Source organism: Bemisia tabaci, chromosome 2 (genome assembly GCF_918797505.1).
Source record: "Bemisia tabaci chromosome 2, PGI_BMITA_v3".
Lineage (NCBI taxonomy): Eukaryota > Metazoa > Arthropoda > Insecta > Hemiptera > Aleyrodidae > Bemisia > Bemisia tabaci.
The window spans coordinates 71,204,561-71,227,891 of NC_092794.1; the positions used below are offsets into that span (position 1 = coordinate 71,204,561).

Genomic DNA, 23,331 nt, shown 5'->3' on the forward strand with positions numbered 1-23,331 from the left:
CGTTTATCGTCTAAGCCAGAGAGGGTTCTTTTTATAGTTTCGAAGGAGTATAGCTGGTGTTTCCGCGCCCCGATCCTGCGCATCGAGGCGGTCATTCTCGATTCAGGATCTTTTAATACTGTGAGAAAATTGGCAAAGTTTAGCGATCTTACCACTGGTGTTGATATCCCTTTTGCCCTTTTCTCTGTTTCCCCGTCGCTAAAACGATACGCATACATCTTGGATCGCAGCGCGACAAACTCAGCAATGGGTATTCCACCCGTTTCATCCTTAAAACTACCCATTACTTTACGGTTTGTCGCGCTGCGACATTGATGACCTTCTGGGAAGTTGGAGGTGTCGTACAAGTGTAGATCTGACATCATATCATCGTAGACGTTCGGTGTAGTCAACTCGTAAATGAACGAGTCCGTATCCATATAGAGAAGTTGAACTTGGTCGGGATTGTACTTCTTAAGCATGTGATTATAGTGGAATTGATACATGTGTACTTTACTCAGATCTAAGATTGAAAAACCAACAATCATTGGTCTGTCTATGACGACCTCTGTTCTCCGTAAATGGATTGCTACCAATTCTTCGTCGAAAATCGTGCGATCTATGAAATCGACCCGTGAGATGGCTTTCAATATCTGTCTGCTGTTTGTACCCAATTTAATATTCTTTCGCTTCAACGGGTTCTCGATAAATTTTCCGTAGCAAGCGTTGCTGCACAGTTTCAGGAGCGTTTGGTGGAACGGATTCGTAGCGTCCCGTCTCAACCGGGCGTTCAGCTCGATGAAGGGTGCCAAGAAAGGAGCCTGACGGAATTTGATGGCCCGGTTGACGCGCAGGAGTTTTAATCCTTGACCAAGCGCTTCTTTCAACATTACAAAGTGGATAACATAGTTGTTTTTATTAGCTAGAGTCGTCAATAGTTTCGTATATTTCCCCGCTCCCGATGGTGGTATTTCGTTCTTGCACAAGAACGGAAGGTCCTTGTGCAGGTCGTGGAGGTGTTCTGGATATTCAATATCTACATCGAGTATGTACCCAAAAGGAGCGTCGTCGGGATGGTTGATTATAGTTTTCGCCAGAGTTAGCAACTCTTCTCCTTCCGGGACCCAAGTGTAGTTATCGTAGGGCAGATGCTTTCTCATGGTGTGTGCGTAAAGTGCCGTTACATCCAAGTATTGTATATAGTTCACTGGTTTTTTAGGATCAAACTGATCCGGTATCAAAGGATTGTTTGCAAGAGCGTGCCGTTTCACCACCTGTGTTATCCCACCTCGGATCGAGCTCATAATCATGAAAACCTTATCCATATCATTGAAGAGTTGAATTTTCACATTAGTTATTTTTAGGAAGGCGTCGAAAGCGAAACCGGGTAGCGTCAAGTAATTGGCACAGTCCAAACCATAATTTTTTATTCCAAAAAGTCGGAACTCCTCGAACACATCGCTGAGGAGGCACACGTCGAGTCGCAAGTAGAAATCTGAATACTCGCCGAGATTACGGAAATTGAAAGTTTGCCAAACTTGGAGAAACCGTTCGTATTCTTCTTCGGAGATGTCCGTTTGAGTCAGGGTGTTGAAGAAAGCCTCTCGCGGTGGTGGACGCGTCTCGTTCAGCTTGGCCGGATTGTCAACGTAATCGTACGGGAACGGAGCTTTCCGACAAACCATGTCGAACTCATTGTCTGTGCGAGTGAGTTTCCTCGTGCGAACGAAAGATTCGCGCGGGATCGTCTGAACCAGTTTATCCAACGATGCGGGGAGGAATCGGAACGAGTCGATGAATTTGATCGAAAATCTGTTTCCCAGATGGACCGTCATGCTGATGTAATTTTCCTCCGTGTGTGGTATGATTTCGACGCGATGAGGATATTTGTTCAGAGCCAGCACTACCTCGTGGAAATCATACCTGCTACCATTGTGCAGGACGACTCTAACACATTTCTCATGTCGGAAAATAAGATTGCAATTTGAACATAAGGCTTTTCGATAATTGGACCTTGTTTTCCCTCCCGCTCTCTTTTGATGGTCATGATCCCTTACCTTTACGATACCTGGTTGTGAGAAATCCACCTCACAATGTCCACACCTATTCTCCGCTTCAAATGTGGCCCGGTCTTCATGTGTCATTATTATTTTACTCTCTTTGTCATTGTAACTCTCACTGATTCTTCCTACGAGAGTGATTATATCGTCCAGAAATTTGATATGTGCCTCTTCGCCACGGTACAGTTTCGGTTCCGTCATTTTAAATTCGGGATCCTCCGTGACGAGGAGGTAAGCGTAAGAATTTGAGATGTGCCGCCTATACGCAGAAGCTGAATGCTCCGAGTCACCATGAATTTGTTCCAAGTAGGCTTCAAAGTCTGCATAAATTACATAATTATGTTTTATTTCCTTGTGGTGATTTTCGAATTTGAGGTATCGCTCGTCTGGAAATGAAGCTAGGAATGCGTCTTTGTTTACCAAAGAGCAAAGAACTTTATGTTGACTCAATTCCTCCATCGAGTACTTGTACGTAAAGCATTTCTTGCAGATGTAGATACAATGTTGATGGTTTGTCAACTGTTTTCGTACAAGTTGTTCAAAGTTACTGATCCAGCAATAATGGTAACTTAAAGGTACGGGGGTTGAGAGACATAGTAGGTCGGTGTGGTCCTCTCTTTCCGGGTCGGCAACTTTAATTGGGTAAACTGTATACTTTTTCTTGTTGGACACCAAACTCTCACGGAGGCCAAATACCGAAACCGATACGTTGTTCCTTTTCTCGAATTTGATAATGTCATCTATGCTCGTGGGTAATCGAACGTCCGAGAAATCGTAACGATCGAACAGATCTACATATATTTCCGGACGAAATTTATTCTTCTCTTCCTTCGGGAGGAACTTTCCCAACATTGCGTACAGGAAACAATCGTTTAATGCACCGTTATTTACATTGACAACATTGTTCGTTCGAAACGGAAGCTTAACGTACGTTCCTCCTCGATGTAACGCGTAATAGCGGTTGATACGTAGCTCCATACCCTGTATCTTCTTCAGCACCCACCCGGATCCGTTCATGTGAAAATCGAATGACTCTTTATTGATCTTGGCCCTGAACTTTTCATAATACTCGTCCAGATCCGTTGACGCGAAAATAGCTTCGTTTTTAGTCTTAAACTTTTTCAACTGCATTCCTTCCTTGTCCTTATCATCAGCTTTCTCGTACTCGGCGTAAACTAGTATATTAACCTTCAATGCCTCGCCAGTGAGTTCTTCTTTTATTTTTTTAATTATGAGGTCTTTAGCCGATAGGAGGTACTCATCTATGATGAGATTCTCTGGCTGGAAGTTTGTGATGAAAAATGTTTTCAACCTGCTTTGACAAGCAGTCTCAACTTGAACAATCGGTACTTTCATCTCGAACAAATTTCTTATGTGACTTGCAGATTCTTCATGTTTTTCTCTTTTATGGTATGATATTTTGCACGTGTCACAATATTCTTGATCGTTGTTGTCATCGGCAGGTGATGAGGTGGTCATCTTTTCAATATGTGCGGGAGATTGCTCATGATTCTCTCCCTCCGCATAAAACTCATCACAAAGATCACAATGGATGAGCGCGTTGTGCTCCTGTTTAATGTGCGTTTCATCGTTGATACCCTCCTCCTTCTTAATTTGTTCCGCACCGTGTTCGTGCTTTTCACCTTGATTATAAAATTCATCACAAATATCACATTGGATGAGCTCCTGTTTAATATTCGTTTCATCGTTGATACCCTCCTCCTTCTTAATTTGTTCCGCACCGTGTTCATGCTTTTCACCTTGTTTATAAAATTCATCACAAATATCACATTGGATGAAAGTTTCAACATTCTGTTCTTGAGCAGCCATGATAAAGATACTATTTTAAGCTCAAAGTCTTCCGAGTCGGTCAGAAAAGAAAACTTGCACTTTCTTTACGTTTGCTAGATTCTGTTCACTGAAAAGATTTCAGAGCGAACAAGTGAATACTATTTTAAGCTCAAAGTTTTATACTATTATAAGCTCGAGATTTTCTGATTTCGTCAGAACAGAAAATCAACACTATTTTCTCGTTTGTAAGATTCTGTTCTCTGAAAAGATTTCAGAGTGAAAACTATTATAAGCTCGAGGGTTTCCAATATCATCAAAAGTGAGACTGACGAGTTTTCTACGCGGAGGTAAATATAAATAGTTTCCTCACCGAGCGGAAAGAAACTGTAGACTCATGATTTACCTCAAAGTAAATATAGTAGTATTTGTTAATCACCAAACTCGGTTTCACTCGGGCAAACTGTGTAGTCATAAATCGTAACATAAATTACACTTTTATGCAGAGTTATAATTTACCGCGGAGTAAATATAGTAGTATTTGATAATCACCAAACTCGGTTTCACTCGGACAAACTATGTCGTCATAAGTCGTAACATAAATTACACTTTTATGTAGAGTTATAATTTACCACGGAGTAAATATAGTAGTATTTGATAATCACCAAACTCGGTTTCACTTGGACAAACTATGTCGTCATAATTTGTCCAACTCGATTAGGTCGGTTACGTTAGCACTGGACACTGGGGACGCTGGCGGCGAAACTATTATCCACGAAGGCGAAGACATAATGATTCCCCTACCTGAATGTTGCATCAGCCAGAGGGGTTCGAGTAGCTGATGCAAGAGGCGAGAAAGTTGCATCAGCCAGAGTGGTTCGAGTAGCTGATGCAAGAGGCGAGAAAGTTGCATCATTGTTATCCACCACTTAAGTGCCTCTACCTCGATAACGCCCACTCGAGTCTGTCTGAGTGCTAAATTTTCTCAAGTGTACTTGAGTCCTAACTGTGTAGTCATAATTTGTAGTCGCAATATAAAACTACGCTTTCATACAAGTGGGAAAATTATCAATGCGAGTCGGGAGAACGTATAAATAGTGTCGAGGAAGTGTGATCGATCATTTCAAAACAAGAACTCGTCAAGTATGGACGCTCCAACCCTCAAATCACAATCGATCAGAGCGATGAACACCTTGGATATGGTATATGAGGCTCTCACTTTCAAATTTACAGGAATACGAGCAGAGCTTTTGAACAAGTTTGCCCGACTCCTTTTTCCTGACAAGTTATTCCACCATCTTAAACTCAGCTCAATAGACACTTCCGATCCCGTCGGGTGTTACGGCTTAGTTGAGATAACGGAAAGATTTTGCCTTCTCCTAGAACGTGTCGCAGACGAGCACGAAATAATTTACTTCCTAAAGCAGGGGTACAAGAAAGTAGACGAAGAGGACTGGAAGATAGGTAGACTTTTAAGTGCAATTCGCGTAGTATTATACACAAGAGAGAGAGGAGAGCGGGTCTAGCAGTTGGATTTCGTATAAATAGTATGCAGTCTCTTCTCAGTATCGCAAGGAAGAAATCATGATTGATAAAATAATTCTCATCACCATCATCATTGCTGTTGTTGGAGTGAAATCCTCACTGGTGGAAAACTCATCCGAAGCAAACATCACAATGTGCCCTGTCTGTCCGGAAATCAAATGCGCACCCTCTACCTTGACGGACGTTCTTCTATTCATCTTGAGTTTACTGGCGCTCATTTGCTCCGCTCCGTACCTGTACTCCAAGTACCTTTCATCCGACTGCAAGTTCCGTTTCATCAGGATGGCCCGGAAAAATAACAATCGGAAAGTCGATGACATAAGTGTAGATTTAAAGTTCGGAGAAGGATCCGATGTTTGTGGTTGACAACCCTCACGTTTTTAGTGCGTTTTCTAAACGCGAACTGTTTTCAAACTGTAACTGAAAATATCCAATAAAAAATAATAAAAATTTTTTAATTCATCAAATTGAACATTGCAATATACATTCCCAAAACACAAGGTTCCCGATAAGCATCTCCAAGCGCACGCTACTGAAAAATTGAAATTCCCGAATCAGACCCTATTCTCCAGTATCCGATACCAGGCCCATACTGCAAGATACGGTCTTCCGAAGCCGAAAATTTTTACAAGTCCGAAATCTCGAAAACGAAAAGTCGTATCGAAATTCGATCCGTACAGTTTTCCGATCTTCGATAATGGAAAAGAACCGCATCGGTCCGCAACGGATCGGAGGATGGTGATTTTCCGAAAAATTTTCAATTTTACCGAATCAGACCCTAATCTACAGTATCAGATACCAGGTTCATATTGCAAGATACGGTCTTTCGAAACCGAAAATTTTTACAAGTCCAAAAATCCGAATTTTTTGCACAATCTGGCAACATTGTATCGAAAAATTAACTAATTGCATTTTAGACCTTTTAGGCCAACGTCTAAAAGGTCTAAAATATTAAAAAACGAAGAAGTTTTCTCAAAAATGTTTCAAATTTCGTCTTCCAAAACGGAAAAATTTTACAAGTCCGAAAATCCGAATTTATTGCACAATCTGGCAACAATGTACGGAAAAATCAACTAATTTCTCACCCCATCTGGCAACACTGTAAAATGCAATGTTGCAAAATTTCACCAATAAATAAATCATTTATTTACGTGCCCCGTTCGGCAACACTGCTGCGCCATCTTGAAAAATACACCATTGCATAACCCGAAAAATGAAGGGGCATTAATACACGATTGCATAACCCGCATATTGAAGGGGCAACATGCAATACTTTCTTCCTTACAGCGTTGCCATATTAAACAATAATCCCTATACAACGCTGTAATTTAATTCATATTTTTCGGCACAATCATGCAACGCTGTTGGATAATTTACTGTGGTCAAGTCGCCATTTTCTCCCTACTTATTCGCTCGCGACCAATTAAAAACCGGAACAGAAATGGCCATACTCTGTCTATAAAGGCATAGAGAAAAACAAGTCGGTCATTTTGAGTTCACGAATGACGTTTCCAATGCTCATGCTGGGCATTGGATGTTCTCCCAGTAAAGTGTAAAGTCTCCAAATACGTACTTCACTTCAAATTAATTTTTTTAAATTATAAGGGTTCGAAAAAATGAATGATCATTTTGGTATTCCTTTGTAACCACCACAGTCCTTTTCTTTGATTATTGTCCCAGTTTGATTTTTGTTGCCATCTTGAAGTTTTGTGACGTCAGGCGGGTACCACTTTTGCCAGGCGACTACCGAATCTGTAGCGCGCATTTCAAATCTTCGCCTGCTCTCAACAAGATTAGAACAAGATGAGGACGAGAAGCATTGTTTGATAAATGAGATGACGATGAGATATAAATTAGATTTAAATGATCCGTCACATTCCTTCCTAGAAATGTGCCTGTTCCAGCTGAATTTAGTTTTTTATTTCTGAATGATGAAAGAATCTCAAAGGATCGAAATATGACTAATTACTAGCTCTGTAGCTTGCAAGATAACGCCCTTACCTGAGTTATGAATTTTTCCAGTATCGTTGAAATATAAGTAGAGTACCTAGTAGCGGCACCCAGTGTCACAGTATGTCATACCTATTTGATGTACCTAGGTAATTCTCATCCAAATAAGAGAAGAATAAATATTTACCTTCATTAACACCAAGTAGACGAAAGTTCCACTGTGAACTTAGTTGGCCAATAAAAATGCAAACAATGAAGCAATTATTTTTATTTCCTGACTCCAAATGGTAAGAATTATGGTAAGAACTCTAAGGCATAGTAAAAACTGTATTTATCATTCCTCAATAAATACAAGGTTGACTGTTTGCATGGAAATGATAGTACATTAGTTGGCGGCTTATCTATTATTCTAAACTTCAGATTAAGTTGATGAAGGTAGCAGGTTGTTGTCAGCAAGAGCTGTTGATATGAGTATGTAGTTTAGAATGGTCAATTTTTAATTCTGCCAGAGGAGCATCATCAGTATTTAATACAAAACTCTCAGGGGTCTCTGGATACTATGCCACCTCTTATCAAGAATGTTTATGCTAATTTTGTTGCTATGTGGTGATGGGAGAGATAATTTCAAGATTATTTTGGTAAAAGTCGGACAAATATGAGGATGCCAAGTTTATAAGAAAATCTCACAAACCAAAGTGAACATTGTTTCATGCCTCTGCAATTTTCAGCTTCGGGCTAGGTTCTCGCAAGAAGGTCAGCACAACGCGCTGATCAAACTTTTGTGGAATTTCTTGTTAATTTTAGAATGTGTGCCAAAGTCACAGTAAGTATTCCACAAAAATTGCAAATCTGAAAAATCTAGAAAAATAACAAGTACCTCTCAGCCTCCGCGCAATTCGCACCCCTGCTAATAAATGTTGGAGAATAGAGAACACTTTACCCTCAAAACATTACTCGCACTGAGTTTAAACTAATATGTAATTATATGTGTACGATGGTGGATCTGAGCTGTACTTACTTACCAAACTTTGTTGAGCGAAGTTGTTACTTAGGGGAAATTCATTAACTGCTGCCAAGGATTCACAAACTCTGACCTTGATAAATATTTCCGACATATACTTGAGATACAGTCAGATGTTTGGAATTCTGGACATTCAGTTATTGTTCACATACAAAAGAAATTGATTAACAAATACAACCGTTTTATATTTACATAACTGCTCAACAGAACATACCGACAGTTGTGATTAGTTTCTCGACAGCACTCTGATAGCGGTAGGATAGCTAAAGGATCCCTACCCTGCGGCAAAAATGGAGTTGATTGAAATTTTGATTCACATGGTGCTAATGCTGTCAAGACTCAAGACAAAATTACACTCCACGCACAGTCAAAGAGTATTTTGATAAGTAAGATTATCCATTAAGGAAGTTGCACAAATCACAAATCAAACCGAAGGACACGGACAAACCAAGGAGCCAGCCATAGCCAGCTCAGAAACTCGGCAATTCAGTTTCTCTCACTGCAAAAGGTGGAACCATCCAAAGTACCATCAATGTTAAGTTGAAGGGGTGAATTACTTATTTAAAGAGTGCTAAGTCATTTTGGGACTTTTTCGAAGAGATTTAAAGGAAAAAATTGGAAAATGCTCAACTGTAAAATGAACGTAAACAATCCGCCATTGTATCAAAGCTGACGCACAAATGAAACAAGTGGAAACAAGCGCTAAACACAAGGGTAAAAAGTACATACGTAAATTGATTTTGTTTTACTTATAAGGAAAATGGTGAAAAAGTTAGGAAATTCATATTGGAAATTGAAGCTTTAAGATATAAAGAACTTCAGATAATTAATACAGTTTATTTAGAAACGGAGTTAAAGAAGGCAAAGTTAAGGAAACTCAGAAGGAACAGGGTATTTTGTAGGAAAGGGTTGGTAGGTTTAGAATTGAATCGACGTATCGACGTATCGAACAGCGACTATCGGTAGTCTCGAAAAACCCCTGTAAAATACACACTAATACAATAAGCGGTTACATCAGATCTTATGGGAGCGCACTCACACATACAAAAAATCGCTTTCTCAAGCGATTTTTTACAAGAGAACAGAGGAGAATCTCACTAGCGATCGAGATTTTTCGAGATTTTACATTGATTAAATAGCCCAGAGTGAAAGGAAAGTTCTCTCCAGTTGATCACTGGGAGAACAAAAAGGAGGTGTTTGCATCTTGAGGATTTGTACCCACCTACGTCATCAATGTAAACAAGACGCTCGTTGAGGGTTATGTTGACGCTGTAAAAACGGACCATAATGTCCGATTTTTTTACTTAAATCAACTCTTTATATAATTTCAAGCACTTTTTATAGGATGACTTTTTCCCTTAAATTACACCATTTCCAAGAAAATCGACAGGATAAAAACCAAAGACATAAAGACGGAGCACTAAAAGCAAAAAATGAAGCTTCTAGAGCTTCTTTTCAATCACCTCTACTATTGGCTAGAGGATTGGCGGCGAAATCGGGACAAGTTTGAATTCAAATGTAGGGCGGGAACTAATAAATAAAATTGCGGAAACAAAGTATTTTAGGTTGATTTTTGCCCAAATTCAGGTACACACTCATATTTTTTTAACTTTAGGTTAGTTTCAGTCCGTCGTCGACCGATTAATTTCATTTGGGAGTAACGTTGATCTAGAACTGTAACGGCCTGTTTGGACCTGCAGAACCACCATGAGCAGAAGAAAAACTAACTTTATGTGAGATTACTGCCTGTTACCGAGCAAAAGTAGGTGTATTATATTAGGACGCAGACCGAACTTTCTTAGTATATTCGTTTTAGGAATTTAAAATACGTTTCAAAGAAGAAATGTGCAAAAATCAAGAGGACAAGTTCAAATCAAATTTCCGTTTGCCGCCATGGATTCCCGCGCTCATTTACACACTCACACAAGCGCGCAGCGCCGAACCTAGCTTCATTTTTTCCCCGTGCTTTTAGATACGAGCGCACCGTCTTTATGTCTTTGATAAAAACGTCGCTGTACCCAATGACGTCATCAAAGCTATAGATACTCCATGAAAAATTCCAAGATGCCCGAAATGCAAACACCTCCTTTTTTTTCTCTATGCTATGCTCTTACAGAGATGGAAAGTGAAATTTCACGTTTTGAAATTTCATGAAATTTCACGTGAAATTTCATGAAATTTCACAAGGCCCGAATAAATTTCAAAAAAATTGAAATTTGTTGATTTTTCAAAGAAATATTGTTACTAAGCCTCGGAAACGGTTCAGATGATCCTCCTGCTGATGCAGCAGAATATGGCCCACTAATGAGATGCTACACCCAAAGGAGGGGGCACAAGGGGGGTTTTAGAGAAAGTTGTAGTGTTTCTGAGTTACTATGAAACGACTGAAAGGCAGTAGGTAAATGTAGTCGCATATTGCTGCTACTTTTAAGAAGGTTCCTGAAACAATACCTTTATAAATCAAAATCACCTTGGGTATTTATGATTTAATTTTAATGAAGCTTTGAATTTTGCGACTTTGCTCGAAAAGGTAAGAAGACAAAACTGAAAATCCTGTAGATTTTCTTGAGAACTTTCATTTTTTTCTAGAAGATGCTCAAAAAACGAAAAGAGTAAAAAGTGCAATATTAATTAGTGTTTACCAAGCATCCAAGGGTGCAGTCGCGTAGTATCCAAGAGGATAGAGAATCCATAACAACCCAAAAAAAAATGTTTTTACAAATAAAATTAAAGTTACTTACGTTTGGAATTACTTGATAAAATTCAAGATGATTGAAAACAATCCATTTTTGAAACTGAGATTTCCGACTCTAAAATATATATGTTGGCAGTTTGGCACTGCTGAGAATAATCTTTATAGTATAATTGTTAAATATGTAGGACATTAAGTTGGTTCAGAAATATACCACTAAAAGTGCCGTTTTTTAGCATTACAATTTTTAGCATCAACTTCTCCAACGTTTCTCAAATAAAAGTCCCCCCCCCCCTCATAAAAAAACTAGTATTTTCATGCCGATGCGTGGAGGAAATTGTTCTTGTGGTGGAGCGGAGGCACTCAAGTGTCATGCATTACTCACGAAAATTAAGGACCCATGACTTACATAAGTGACATCTGACATGACACCGAAATCTTCGTGATAAAAAACTGAGCTGCTGGAAGAGTGGGTGGTGAGGTTAGGTTAGGTCAGGGGGGGCTGAAAAATCTCAATATCGAGAATCACCGTTTCTAGGCGTTTCTTGGCCTCTTGAATGTATCCTCAAAAGTTTCAATAAATTTCATGAAATTTCGTGAAATTTCATGAAATTTCATGAAATTTCACGCGTGAAATTTCACTCGAATAAATTTCATGAAATTTTCCATCTCTGTATAAAGGTACTCTAGTTCATTCCAGATTATAATCTTTGCAATCGGTAAAAATGTAATCTTTATTGCCGTTTGTGACGCTGTGGAGGCCTAAAATACGGAAACCAATCAGAAATGGATTCAAATTGTCTTGACTCTCACAAGTATAAAGGGACTCTAGCAACGAACTACACCTCTAGAATGGCCGCGAGATAGCAAACCTGCGGTACGCGCAAGGGCCGGTTTTTGAAGGCAGGAGGGGGGTGGGAGCCCAAGTATAGCTAACCTCAATCTCCATTTCTGCTGCGTCTTGCCCATAAGGATTACATGTGAAAATTTCAACCTATGTAAACTTTCATTTTTTTTGAGGTTTGCTTTCAAAGTCCCTATTTTTTGAATTAAGAAAACCTTTGGAGGTGCGATTATTATGCAATCTTTTCATTGCTATCACTTTATTCAACAATATTCGGCAAAATGTGGGCAGCGTCTGACATGGGTTTAGATGGCAGCCTGCTGTGTGAGCCCAAGTAAACCTAACCTATATCAACTTCAAAACGTTCCGGGTCTCTGACACTGGTCGGCCATTCTAGAGGTGTAGTTCGTTGGACTCTAGCCGTACTCTGTCTGCAAAACCCAAAGACATAAAGACGGAGTGCTCGTATCTAAAAGCACGGGGAAAAAGTGAAGCCTGGTTTGGCGCTGGGTGCTTGTGTGAGTGTGTAAATGAGCGCGGGAATCCATGGCGGCAAACGGAAATTTGATTTGAACTTGTCCTCTTGATTTTTCCTTATTTCTTCTTCTAAACGTGTTTTAAATGCCTAAAACGATTATATTAAGAAAGTTCGGTCTGCGTCCTAATACAATACACCTACTTTTGCTCAGTAATAGGCAGTAATCTCAGATAAAGTTAGTTTTTCTTCTGCTCATGGTGGTTCTGCAGGTTCAAACAGGTCGTTACAGTTCTAGATGACCGTCACTCCCAAATGAAATTAATCGGTCGACGACGGACCAAAGCTAACCTAAAGTTAAAGAAATATGAGTGGGTAAGTGAATTTGGGCAAAAATCAACCTAGAATACTTTGTTTCCGCAATTATTTTATTCAGTTCCCGCCCTATATTTGAATTCCAACTTGTCCCGATTTCGCCGCCAATCCTCTAGCCAATAGTAGAGGGGGTTGAAAAGAAGCTTCATTTTTTGCTTTTAGCCCTCCGTCTTTATGTCTTTGGCAAAACCCCTACCCTCGGATGACCTATGACCTTAACCTATAAATAATCATAACACAAAAGTTATTTTTTGCAATTCGCTTCGCTGAGGGGTCAGTTTATCCGATTATTCCCTGATCAACTCGGTAGTGTGTGTTTTTTCCCAAATAAGTTTCGATCGAGATGAGGTTTCCAACCTGAGCCATAGCAGTTTGTTATCATCAACTGTCCGTGTCAGTTACCTTTCCGTGCCGGGGTGTGCTGATAAAAATCTTTTGTTTTTCTGACTTGGTCGTGATAAACCATATCAAAATCGGAGATTAAGAAGCGTGGAAAGAGGTGTGTCGTATCTCGAGTGTTCTTGTCCTTTGGTGCATCAGTTGGCTGCAGAAAGTTTGTCATCGGACTCTCGTTTCCTGATCGAGGTACCTCACCATTCAAGGAGAAGAAATCAAGGCTGGAGCTTCAGTCCAATCACTCGTCATCCTAACAACTTGTGATAATAGAAGATTGCATAATGACGTCTCAAATCGCCGATGAATTTTTACTCGGTCACGCTGAAAAAGCTGTAAGTACAAAAATCTTAGTTTTCGCTTTAAGTCAAGTTCTCTCCCGCATCAGTTGGAACGTCATGCGGACTATCAAATGAAGTGCAAGGCGAATAGATAACAGATTTTTTTCTCTAAAGCACTCAATTCTCCTGTTTTATATTTTCTCTCCCCTTCACTGATGATCAATTGATGCCCAAATTGTCTATATGAATGCCATGCTCACTTTCAATGAATGATGTAATCTTGTCACCGAAAGATTCTGCGGAGTCTACATACTTATTTGATAAGTGTCCGATGTAGTTAAGATCATTTTACTCAATTCAAATTTGGCAAGGGGGCCAGTCCTTCCCTGCCCTCTAGCTTGATGAATTGCTCACTCGTAAGATTTGTGGGTGGAAGTCCAAATCAATTTTTTTACCCTTTAGCACATTAAACGTTTAAAGGTTTCCTCAAGGCTGTTTGTCATCAGCAACTCTCCTTTTAGTCCTTCAACTGTGCAGAGCTATTTTTCAATTAAGAAATCTTATACACATAGTTCATCCCATCCAAGGTGGTCTTGTGAGGTTGCTGTCTTTCTTATCTGCTCTGTGACTCGCATATTTGGGGATCCACCCATTTTCTCTCTCAACTTGATTCTCATTTTAAGGAGCATCTCTTTTGTTGCAACATTTTCTTTTTACAATGGTGAGAATACTTAAGTTGGTATCTTTACAACTTCTGATTTTCTTTCAGAATAGCACAGCACACTCTTTCCTGAGAATTATACTTTTAGTAGATATCTATGGCTAAAGTTCAAAACCAGACAGGTATATCCATTTACAATGTAGCAGACTCTTCGTCATGCTTTACGTTTTCTTCGGAAAACTAGCCAATGTAATTTTTTGAAAATTTCCTTTTTTCTCCTCCCTAATAGCAGAACAAGTATTCTATGTAAATTCAAGCCATTAAGTTGGCTTGTTTCTCCTGGAAAAAACAAGGTAGGAGTGGAAATTTTGAAAGGCGGCAATAGAGGTACGTCGTCTTGCACTTTGTCCATCGATGAGTCAGGAATCTTGATGGCAATCCGTTTACTTGGAACAGGGGGAAACTGAATGAAACTGACTATAAGCAAGTCTCAAAGTCATGTTTCGCTTGATATTTTCTTAGTTGTCTGCTGAGTGGCGCTGCATTGACATGCTCATTACAGACAATTTCAGCTTTCTTTTGCTCTACCCCAACGTCCCTGCCTTCTTTCAGCGCCTTTCTATCAATTCAAAGTGTTCTCGTATCTTCAGAGGCCTAAAGCCTCAATGTTGTGTAAGCTTCGTTACATATATTTGTCCTTTTGATTATCTTTTTATCATAAGTCAGTTACTTATAGAGGACCCCAGTTATCTGCTCTGAAAAAGTGGAGATTAAACTATATATTTTCATAGCCAAAGAAATTTCTCTAAATTAGCGCTGGAATTTTTGTTTAGCAATTCAGGTGTATCCGAGCAAATATTTTAGACTCGCGCATTAATTTTGAGTATCAGCAAGCAATCATTCATTAGATTTTTGAGATTGCATCATTGTAATCATTAATAAGTAAGACCATGAGCTTGCCTGCACATTTTAATTTAAATAAACAAACATGAAAAATCATTATTTAAATCGCTGGGATTTCTTGGAGAAGAAAAACATGTATTTATCTCTCATAAAATTTTATCAAAATGCATTCCAACTTTTATACCAGTATTTAATGTGGTTATTTTCTATGGAAAAAATCTACCCGTTTCATAGAATATTTTGATACAATTTGATCCATAAACTTGGCAAGTTGCTTAGCTGAGGAAAAAATTGCGATCTCTTCAAATTTATGGAAACAACTGACTGTTGATAAAGGGACAGAATGAGGCCTGACCCTACTTTTTCCTGAGAAATCTAATCTCCATTGAAATAGAGGATTATGTAAAGTGCCATCTTTGGAATTCGCGAGGACTACTAATTTTCTTGGTCCATATGACATTTTTGGATATTTTAGACTGCCGAAAAATCAAAAACATATGACTTCTGGCTGAAGAAGAGAAAGAAATGTGAAAAGAAGAAGGGAAAGAAAGGTGAAGGTAGGTAAGAAGAGATGAAAAAAACAAGCCTTACTAAATTCCTCATGCACATGTTGTTGCGACCAAAAGTATCATCTACTCAGGATCTAGGTATTGCTCAAGTTTCTAAATTCAGTCACTGCTGTCATCTTAAAGTTTTTCTCTCATCTCAAAATTGATGTTCTAGGTATCGCCAACTGACAGCCCTGACCAACCTCGATTTTATAGAAAGGTACCATTTTACCTAAGTAGTAAACATGTTTAGCTTTACATGTTTTTATATTCTGCTTTATCAATTCTTCGACTTTTTAGTGATATTTCGCGTTTATGTGTACTTGTAGGTACATGATGATGATGTGTAGATTAGACAATAGTGCTTTTTAATGTGACTTCACTTTTCTATCTGCAGGGAAAATAAAAGGTGGCACAACCAGCAAAATAATTGAAAACTTGGTTTTGAACATCGAACAACAATTTAGAAGAAAAGTAGTGGACTCCAATTGATTTGCAGACATACCTACTTTAAAAATCCAAACTCAGGTCACTTTTATGCGAGCATAAAAAAAATCTATCTTGTCTTATAATACCTGATGGTCTGCTAATTTTAAACCAGCTCTATTACTCTGAGTATGACAAGGAGAGAGTCCTTATTCAGTTTTCAAGCTCTATGTAAGTGCTTACCTTTCCTCAGGTTAAGTCTAAATAATTTGAAGATGAAAAATTCCCAAGTTAGCAATTTTCCCTATTCTACCCATAGAAGTTGGAGCTGCGATCAAGGCGCAGTGTCATTATTGTTGGCTTTTTTTTTTTTTTTTTTTTTTTTTATTGCCATTATGTGAAAATGTTAAAAACTTAAATGCGTCTATTGTCTTCACAAACTGGCCTCAAATCTCTCAAAACGGGAAGTAGGTAACTCTATTTTTTATGAAAAAATTTAATGTACTTAGATGGTGAAACACTAACAAAGGGAAAAGAAGCACTTCTTTATTTAACTGAGCAGAAAAAAAAAGTGAAAAATGAAATAATGATAGGTATGCTGATTAGATACCCTTTTTATTTGGAAGTTTTAATGGTCTGAGGACCTCAGATTCCATACCTTAGATAGATAACAACAAGGACGAACCACCGAAACCGATGGTTGTGCCACTTACACGAAAATAATTCACGCATTATTGTTGGTGTAGCTTTTCTTGCTTTCTTTTTGTTTCTGTATAAGCACTTTGTTTTCTGTACATGATTCTTAGTTTTCTACTCTATTTGTTTTCATTTTCTTGCTCTATTCTTTGGTTCGTTCTTTGTTTCAATCTCTCTCTAGAAAAATCGCACGCTGTTAACATTGTAATTGTTAGAAAATTCAATGTTCTATCCCAAATATGCTCACATCATACTCTATCGTTCTCTATAATATAGAATGATTAGATTAACGCATAACACCTGAAGCGTGAAGCGGTTCGGAGGGAGGGGCGAAGCGGCCAGGGGGCGCCGGCGCCCCCCAGTCTTCATGAAATCCTTATTTGGCGGGTGAATCATTAAGAAACTCCCATCGCAAACCTTAGGCTCCTCATCAATGGCCTTCAGTTCATATAGAGACACCCATTTTCAACTTAATCGTAATCTGATCGAGTAAGTAATCAAAGTTAAAGCACAAATAACTCAACAGGGTGTTTAGCATCAGGATTTTCCCGATTCCTCCGATTCTATCAGGATTTGAGGTCAATCAGGATTTAATCCCGATTTTATCAGGATTTGAGGAAAAATCGGTTGTAAAATCAGGATTTGAGTGAAATCGGCCGTCCGATCGGATTTTTTTTTTAGAGCTAACCTACCTATATATTTTTGTGAAGTTACTTACATTTGCCTAATTTTTCTCCGCAAGAAATCAGGATTTGGTTAGGATTTAGCAGTCAAAAATCAGGATTTCCTAAAAGGAAAAAAACCTAGACACCCTGCTCAAGATTCATGAACTTTTCGATATTTTGATTTCCTTAAGCCCGGAAGTCTTCCATCCTGTCTAATATTAGAAGATGAGAATGGATGGGAACGGGGGAGGATCTCGGTAAATTGTGCGCTCATTGTCGTTTATTTCCCATGACTCTCGCGCTTTTTTCCTTTGCACAAAGTGCGTTTCAATGAATTTGAGATACGTCTTGTGGTTATCAGCCATTTTCATTAGCGCGTAATTAGTCCATGTAAGTGGGTCATACGTATTTCATTGCTACGGGTTTGAGCGGCGTTATCATCCGAATGTTTGGCGTGAACTTTGACCTGGCTGCCCTTGAGTCTTGGTTTCTGACCTTTTCTCCTCGTTTTTTCATTTGTATCTCCCGCCATTCGTTGGATCGCTTCGAATGGATGAGTGATTTTAGTCCAATCATCGGAGACAAGTGCCGCAGTGGCGTGTCATGCTTTGCGATGTGTCGATTGGTCTGCCATTTAAACCTATGGAAAGGGATCGACGAACAGGGTGTTCGCAGCGAACATCTTAATAATCGATTCTTTACCATAGGTTTAAATGGCATAACAATCGATACATCGCAATTCACGCCACGCCACTGACAAGTGCCTCTCAAGTAGTCTCCATAGGCTTCGAAAAGCTCCGACTTATTGTTGGATAAGGGAATGATGGACTAAGTCGAGATTCTCTCATGGGTTGCTGTTTGTTAGTCTATTACCTACCTCCTTTGTCTATTGCAACCACCAATTGGATCCCTTCATATCCTATTTTTCTTCTTTGTCTATCGCCTTGTCTATCAATTTCAACAATCAGTCCACTGCAAATCGGTGAAACCAGCCGCTATCGTTCGTCAGGAACCTGCGGGCTGATCATTGAAATTGACAGACAAAGCGATGGACAATGAAGCAGGCAAAGGGATAATGCTGCAATCCTATTGGTTTGAATGTGTGGTTGTTGTAGAACGGGACTAAATGTAGGGTCTCTTGTGGGTTGCCGTTTAGTTAGTCTATCATACTTACTTCCTTTGTCCGATGCAACAGATGCAACCACCCGCTTCCATCTACAGGAGTGTCGGCTCGATTGTTGAATCGATATCGAATGACCTTGATCGATACAAAGCATTTCTAGGATAGGGATTTATCGGTCAGGATCATTCGATAACAATTCAACAATCGAGCCGCTGGATTGCTCCATTTTCCCGCCGTTTTCTTGTCTATCGCTTTTTGTCTATCAATTTCAATAATCGGCGCGCAGGATCGTTCCATTTTCCCGCTGTTTTCTTATCGATCGAGTTGTCTATCAATTTCAATAATCAGCCAGCTGAAAACCTAAAATCTCACGCTCAAGGACTCAAAACGGTTATTTTTCAAGGCGGATCGTAATGATCATATGTTTTCAGAGGAATATTCTCCATGGAGATGTTATTTTTTTCCCCGACCGATAAACTCTTTTCTCGACGGTCCGTCGTCCGAGCTGTCACGGAAAATTTAGTGTCAATTAAATTTTCATTCAGGCGGTCGAGTTTTGAAACGTAGAAATCAAAATTTTCAGTTTTGATTCACCGTTTTTCATCTCGGAGAGGGCTCAGTCGATGATCAAGGAATCCGAAATTCTTTGCGTCAGTTTCGCAGTTGTCGTCATAATGCAAAATCCGAGAGGGCTCCTACGTCCGGCCCACGATGGCGACGCAAGTGAACGAAAATCTAGAATCTCCTTTGACGATATCGACCAGGTATAATTATTTTTCCCCAGTTATCTTTTTATGAACGTCGCGTGTCAACCCTGAATGGTTAAACCGCTGAACGGAGTAGCTTAAGCTTCGAAATGTGGGTAGTAGGAGTAGGTAGCAAATTCTAAAGGGAAAAAACAAACACTCCCACACGCTGGTATCACACACCATGGGGATGATTGGACGGTCGCATCATTTGAATCGCATGTAGTTGAAAGGAACCAGTGCGGTTACAATGTTTTCAAAATCGTGAAACTTCCTCTTTTCTTTTAGTATGACTTATGCATGTACATTTTAAACATTTATCCCATTAATATCCCATAGAATGAAACATTTTTCAGTGGGAGGCAAATATTATTCGCTATTCTCGGAGGATTTTTAGATAAGTATGAAGAAGCAGATTTTTACAACAGTAAGTTGGAATTTGTCAGCTAACGTGCGTTAAATTTTTACAACACTCTAATTTTACAATACGCTGATTCCTTTTTGCGAAGTACGATCCAAATTGTATTTTGGCTTCCCACGAAAAAATTGTCAATTTTGAAGGAAAATAATAGTGTTAATTATAATACTGTACACATAAGTATTTTTAAAAGAGAAGAAGTTTCACATTTTGAAAACACTGAAATCGCGCTGGTTCCTTTTTGCTAAATGCGATCCATTTCATCGAGGTGATTCGATGGACGCCATATTTTGTGTCAGTCAGAACGGCATGCGATATATCGCATCGATTAGTTCCATGCTTTCAACTACCTGTCGTTTTTATCGATTTTTGAAGCGTCAATGCCTTTTTGTAAAAATCTCGACCGCGATAAAATGTAATAAACCATGAAAAAACAACCCATGAAGCATTTCAGGACTTGAGAATAGGAGTGCTCAGCACTGCCTTGCCATGCTAAGGAAAATCGCCGTTATGATCATTTGAAAGTTGCCAAATTTCCTCGGATAAAACATGTATTTTTGAGGAAAGTCACTCATTTTTTCCCTTGATATATTCGGATGTTTTAGATCAAAGTGCGAACAAAATTATCTGAAAAATTTGGAGACAAATATTCAACATTCTCCCGGTAAATTCGATTTTTATCGAAGGGAATCGGGAAACGTCTGAAGGCTCATACGGCGTTTTTCCGTAGTATGGCAACAGTGGCGTGGCGTGCTTTGCGGCATATCGATTGATCGGCCATTTAAACCTATGGAAAATTATCGATAAACAGGGTGTTCGCAGCGAACACCTTAAAAATCGATTATTTACCACAGCTTCAAATGGGGAAATATCGATAGATCGCAAAGCATGCCACGCCACTGTAATGACAAGAAAAAACGCCGTGAGAGTATACAAACGTTGCCGATTTTTTTTCGATGAATTATTATGTCAAAGACGAAATGATCAAGATGTTTCTTGTTACTTACATGTTTACAAAATTGACAGAAATTGCGGGAAATATTCTCTGAAAATTTTACAGAAAAAAGTGCAAACGTTTTCTCGTTTGCTTTGGGATTAGATATTTTGGCAGCGCTTAAATGTTCATGCGTCATTTTGCCTTAGTACGGCTATAAAGGATGCAGTAAAGGCAGATTAGAGGGTGGCGGCTGGCCAAATTGTCTGTCAAAATTTACACTGAGCCGTCGTGATGCCTCCGAGCAATAAAACACAAACGATCAATTGGATCGCGTTAAGCAGAAAGGAACCAAGCCACATCAGCTATTGCCAAATTCAACTGGACAATTAAATTTTTTAACGGAAATGGTTGTGCGTATTCTTGAGAAAATTTCAGTGAATTTTCTGCATGGTACGCAGCAAATAGCTTGAGTTTCAAAGGAGTCCGCGCAAACTTTTACTTGTACAATATTTAATTACTCAGTTAAATTTTGCAATGGCTGATGTAGCCTGGTTTCTTTCGGCTTAACACGGTCAAATTCTAGTTCTTTTTCCCCGATTTTAAAAGAGTGCGATCGCGTAAAATCACACCCTCGTTATTCTGATGATTTTTTTTTGAGAGGCCATTCAGCTTCATCCATTTTCCCGCAGAATATATGTATATATATATTAATTTGCCTCATTTTAAAACTGAACCTATACTCCACGGCAATCCGAGTGGTGTTGAATTAAGCTGAATCCGAGTGGTGTTGAATTAAGCAGAACCTTCCCGATAATTCAACGGGAGGGTGTAAAAAAAAGGAAAATCAGCTCGCGCTGGAATGAAAATAGTCAGTTTTCTGTGAAATTGTAGAAAAATCGCGGAAATTTACATCTGACGAGAGAAGAAGAGTGGGATAAAAAGTTATCGCGCGAAAATAAATGTTCAAGGAAAAGGGTGAATTTATGGTGCAGTGGAAGATTAAAGAACTGAAAGAGCAAGAAAAAATTTCTTTGCATCCCTAAGTGTCCGCGCCTGGATTCGATCCAAAATTCCGTTGCAATTTAAGAGCTTTCGCGAGTGAACTCTGAAGGATACTTACTTAAGGTGATTCGATGGCCGCCTTATTTTGTGTCAGAACAACATGCGATTTACCCCATCGATTAGTTCCATGTTTTCAGCGACTTGTCATTTTTATCGAATTTTGAAATCGTATTTTTTGCTGTCGCGAGGCTGAAGAATTCACTTTTACCAAATTTGACAAACAAATTCAACATAATAAAGGAAGGATTTTTTAAAGGAGAAACATCGTATTCGAGTTCAGTTTCTTTATCAGTATCGAACACGACGATTCTCCTCTAAAAAAATCCTGCCTTCATTGAGTTCAATTTGTTTGTCTAATTTAGTGAGTGAATTCTTCAGTCTCGCGACAGCAAAAATGCGATCTCAAAATTGAAATAAATTCATACAAGCGAAATACATGTATTCACAGATATTTTTATTCAAGGCATAATCGGCAACATTGAATTGGCACTCCTCTCGCTGGCTGGTTAGCCATTGCGTAATAACAAATGAGTAATGAATATTGTGCACGGGGCATGTTTGATACATAATGCAGTTGTCAGATTCCTCTCTTTATCTTGTGTTTTAATGTCAAGTGAATCGCAAGGTCGTAGTCACACAGAAAAAAGGGTCAAAGAAAGTGTCTTTAACCCTATGTAGAAGACATCGTCCTTTGATTCTACGATTTTATTTTTTTCCGTGCGGATTTTTTTTACTTAATCACAATTGTCGTGTATGAAAGAGTCGTTTTCGTAATTCAAACGAATGTTTCATTTTTAAAAAATTGCAACCTTGTCATCTATGACGAATTCATTTTTCTTCTAATTGACATTTTTTTTTTTTTGCATTCTACGACTGATAATTTCCCTCGTCATGAAAAGGATTTCTAGTAAAATAATGTTTTTACTATTTTCAACAACAAACGAAAACAAAAATTGCGCCCTTTTTGAAATAAAAGAGAGTTTTGAGGGATTTTTTTTCAGTGGATGCACAGTTGATGATGAATTTGAGGGAGGGTATTTTTGCACTCAAATGAGACCAAAATAAGGTCTCTTTGTTGCATAATCATCCACCAAAAACTAGCATTGATTAGTATTTAAGCTATCGTAGAATGCATTCTTGAGCAGATCCTTCAGTGCAAAATGAATTTCGGCCATAACAATTAAAATTACCTCAATTTGCAACGCCCAAGTTTCGTTGGATCGTTGACTTTCCGAAAAAGCCTTTTTAACCAACTTCCTCTAAATTTGACGGTTTTATCTGGGTATGTTTGTTTTTATGCGTGGACCCATGTAAGAATGTTCTTGTTCATGTAAACCATAGGCGGCTCTCTTATTTTCATTTCTATGCATTTATAAACTTATTCGTCATAATTTTACAAAATTATTATGTTTGTTGGGCAACTGTGTTGATTTTCATTCATTCATGAGCTGCGCTGCTATTAGCCGACAGCTTTTGAAGGTCTTCTTTTTAATTATTGTTTACGCATTTTCTGCATCGAGGGGTTGTTCATTCAGTGACGAAGCTGTAGGGCCGAAGTAGTCGTTGAAATGCGCAATTTTCCATACGTTTTTCTTTTGATTTCATCAACTTTTGATGACGTTCCGTTTTCCTCGGCAGCTCGTCAGCTTAAACTCTTTTTGAAAAATTTAGCTCAAAGGGAATTATGTTTTAATGGTCAGTTGTGTCGAGGAGGAAGAAGAGATAAGAGAGGTTGACAGTGAG

The 23,331-nt window shown here is 38.8% G+C and overlaps 1 protein-coding gene across 3 annotated transcripts in view; it reads left to right on the forward strand.

Annotated features, from left to right (window-relative positions):
• Positions 1-13,165: 13,165 nt before the first annotated feature.
• UGP (UDP-glucose pyrophosphorylase) overlaps positions 13,166-23,331 on the forward strand; it is a 35,480-nt gene continuing 25,314 nt past the window's right edge. The window contains exons 1-2 of one of the 3 annotated variants that reach the window (XM_019043910.2): positions 13,166-13,457; positions 15,691-15,735. In XM_019043910.2, coding sequence (XP_018899455.1) covers positions 13,407-13,457; positions 15,691-15,735 — 96 coding nt within the window. In that variant the 5' untranslated portion in view covers positions 13,166-13,406. Of the gene's footprint in view, positions 13,458-15,690; positions 15,736-19,084; positions 19,190-23,331 lie in introns of those variants that run through there. The other 2 variants (XM_019043912.2, XM_019043909.2) reach the window with 2 other exon arrangements.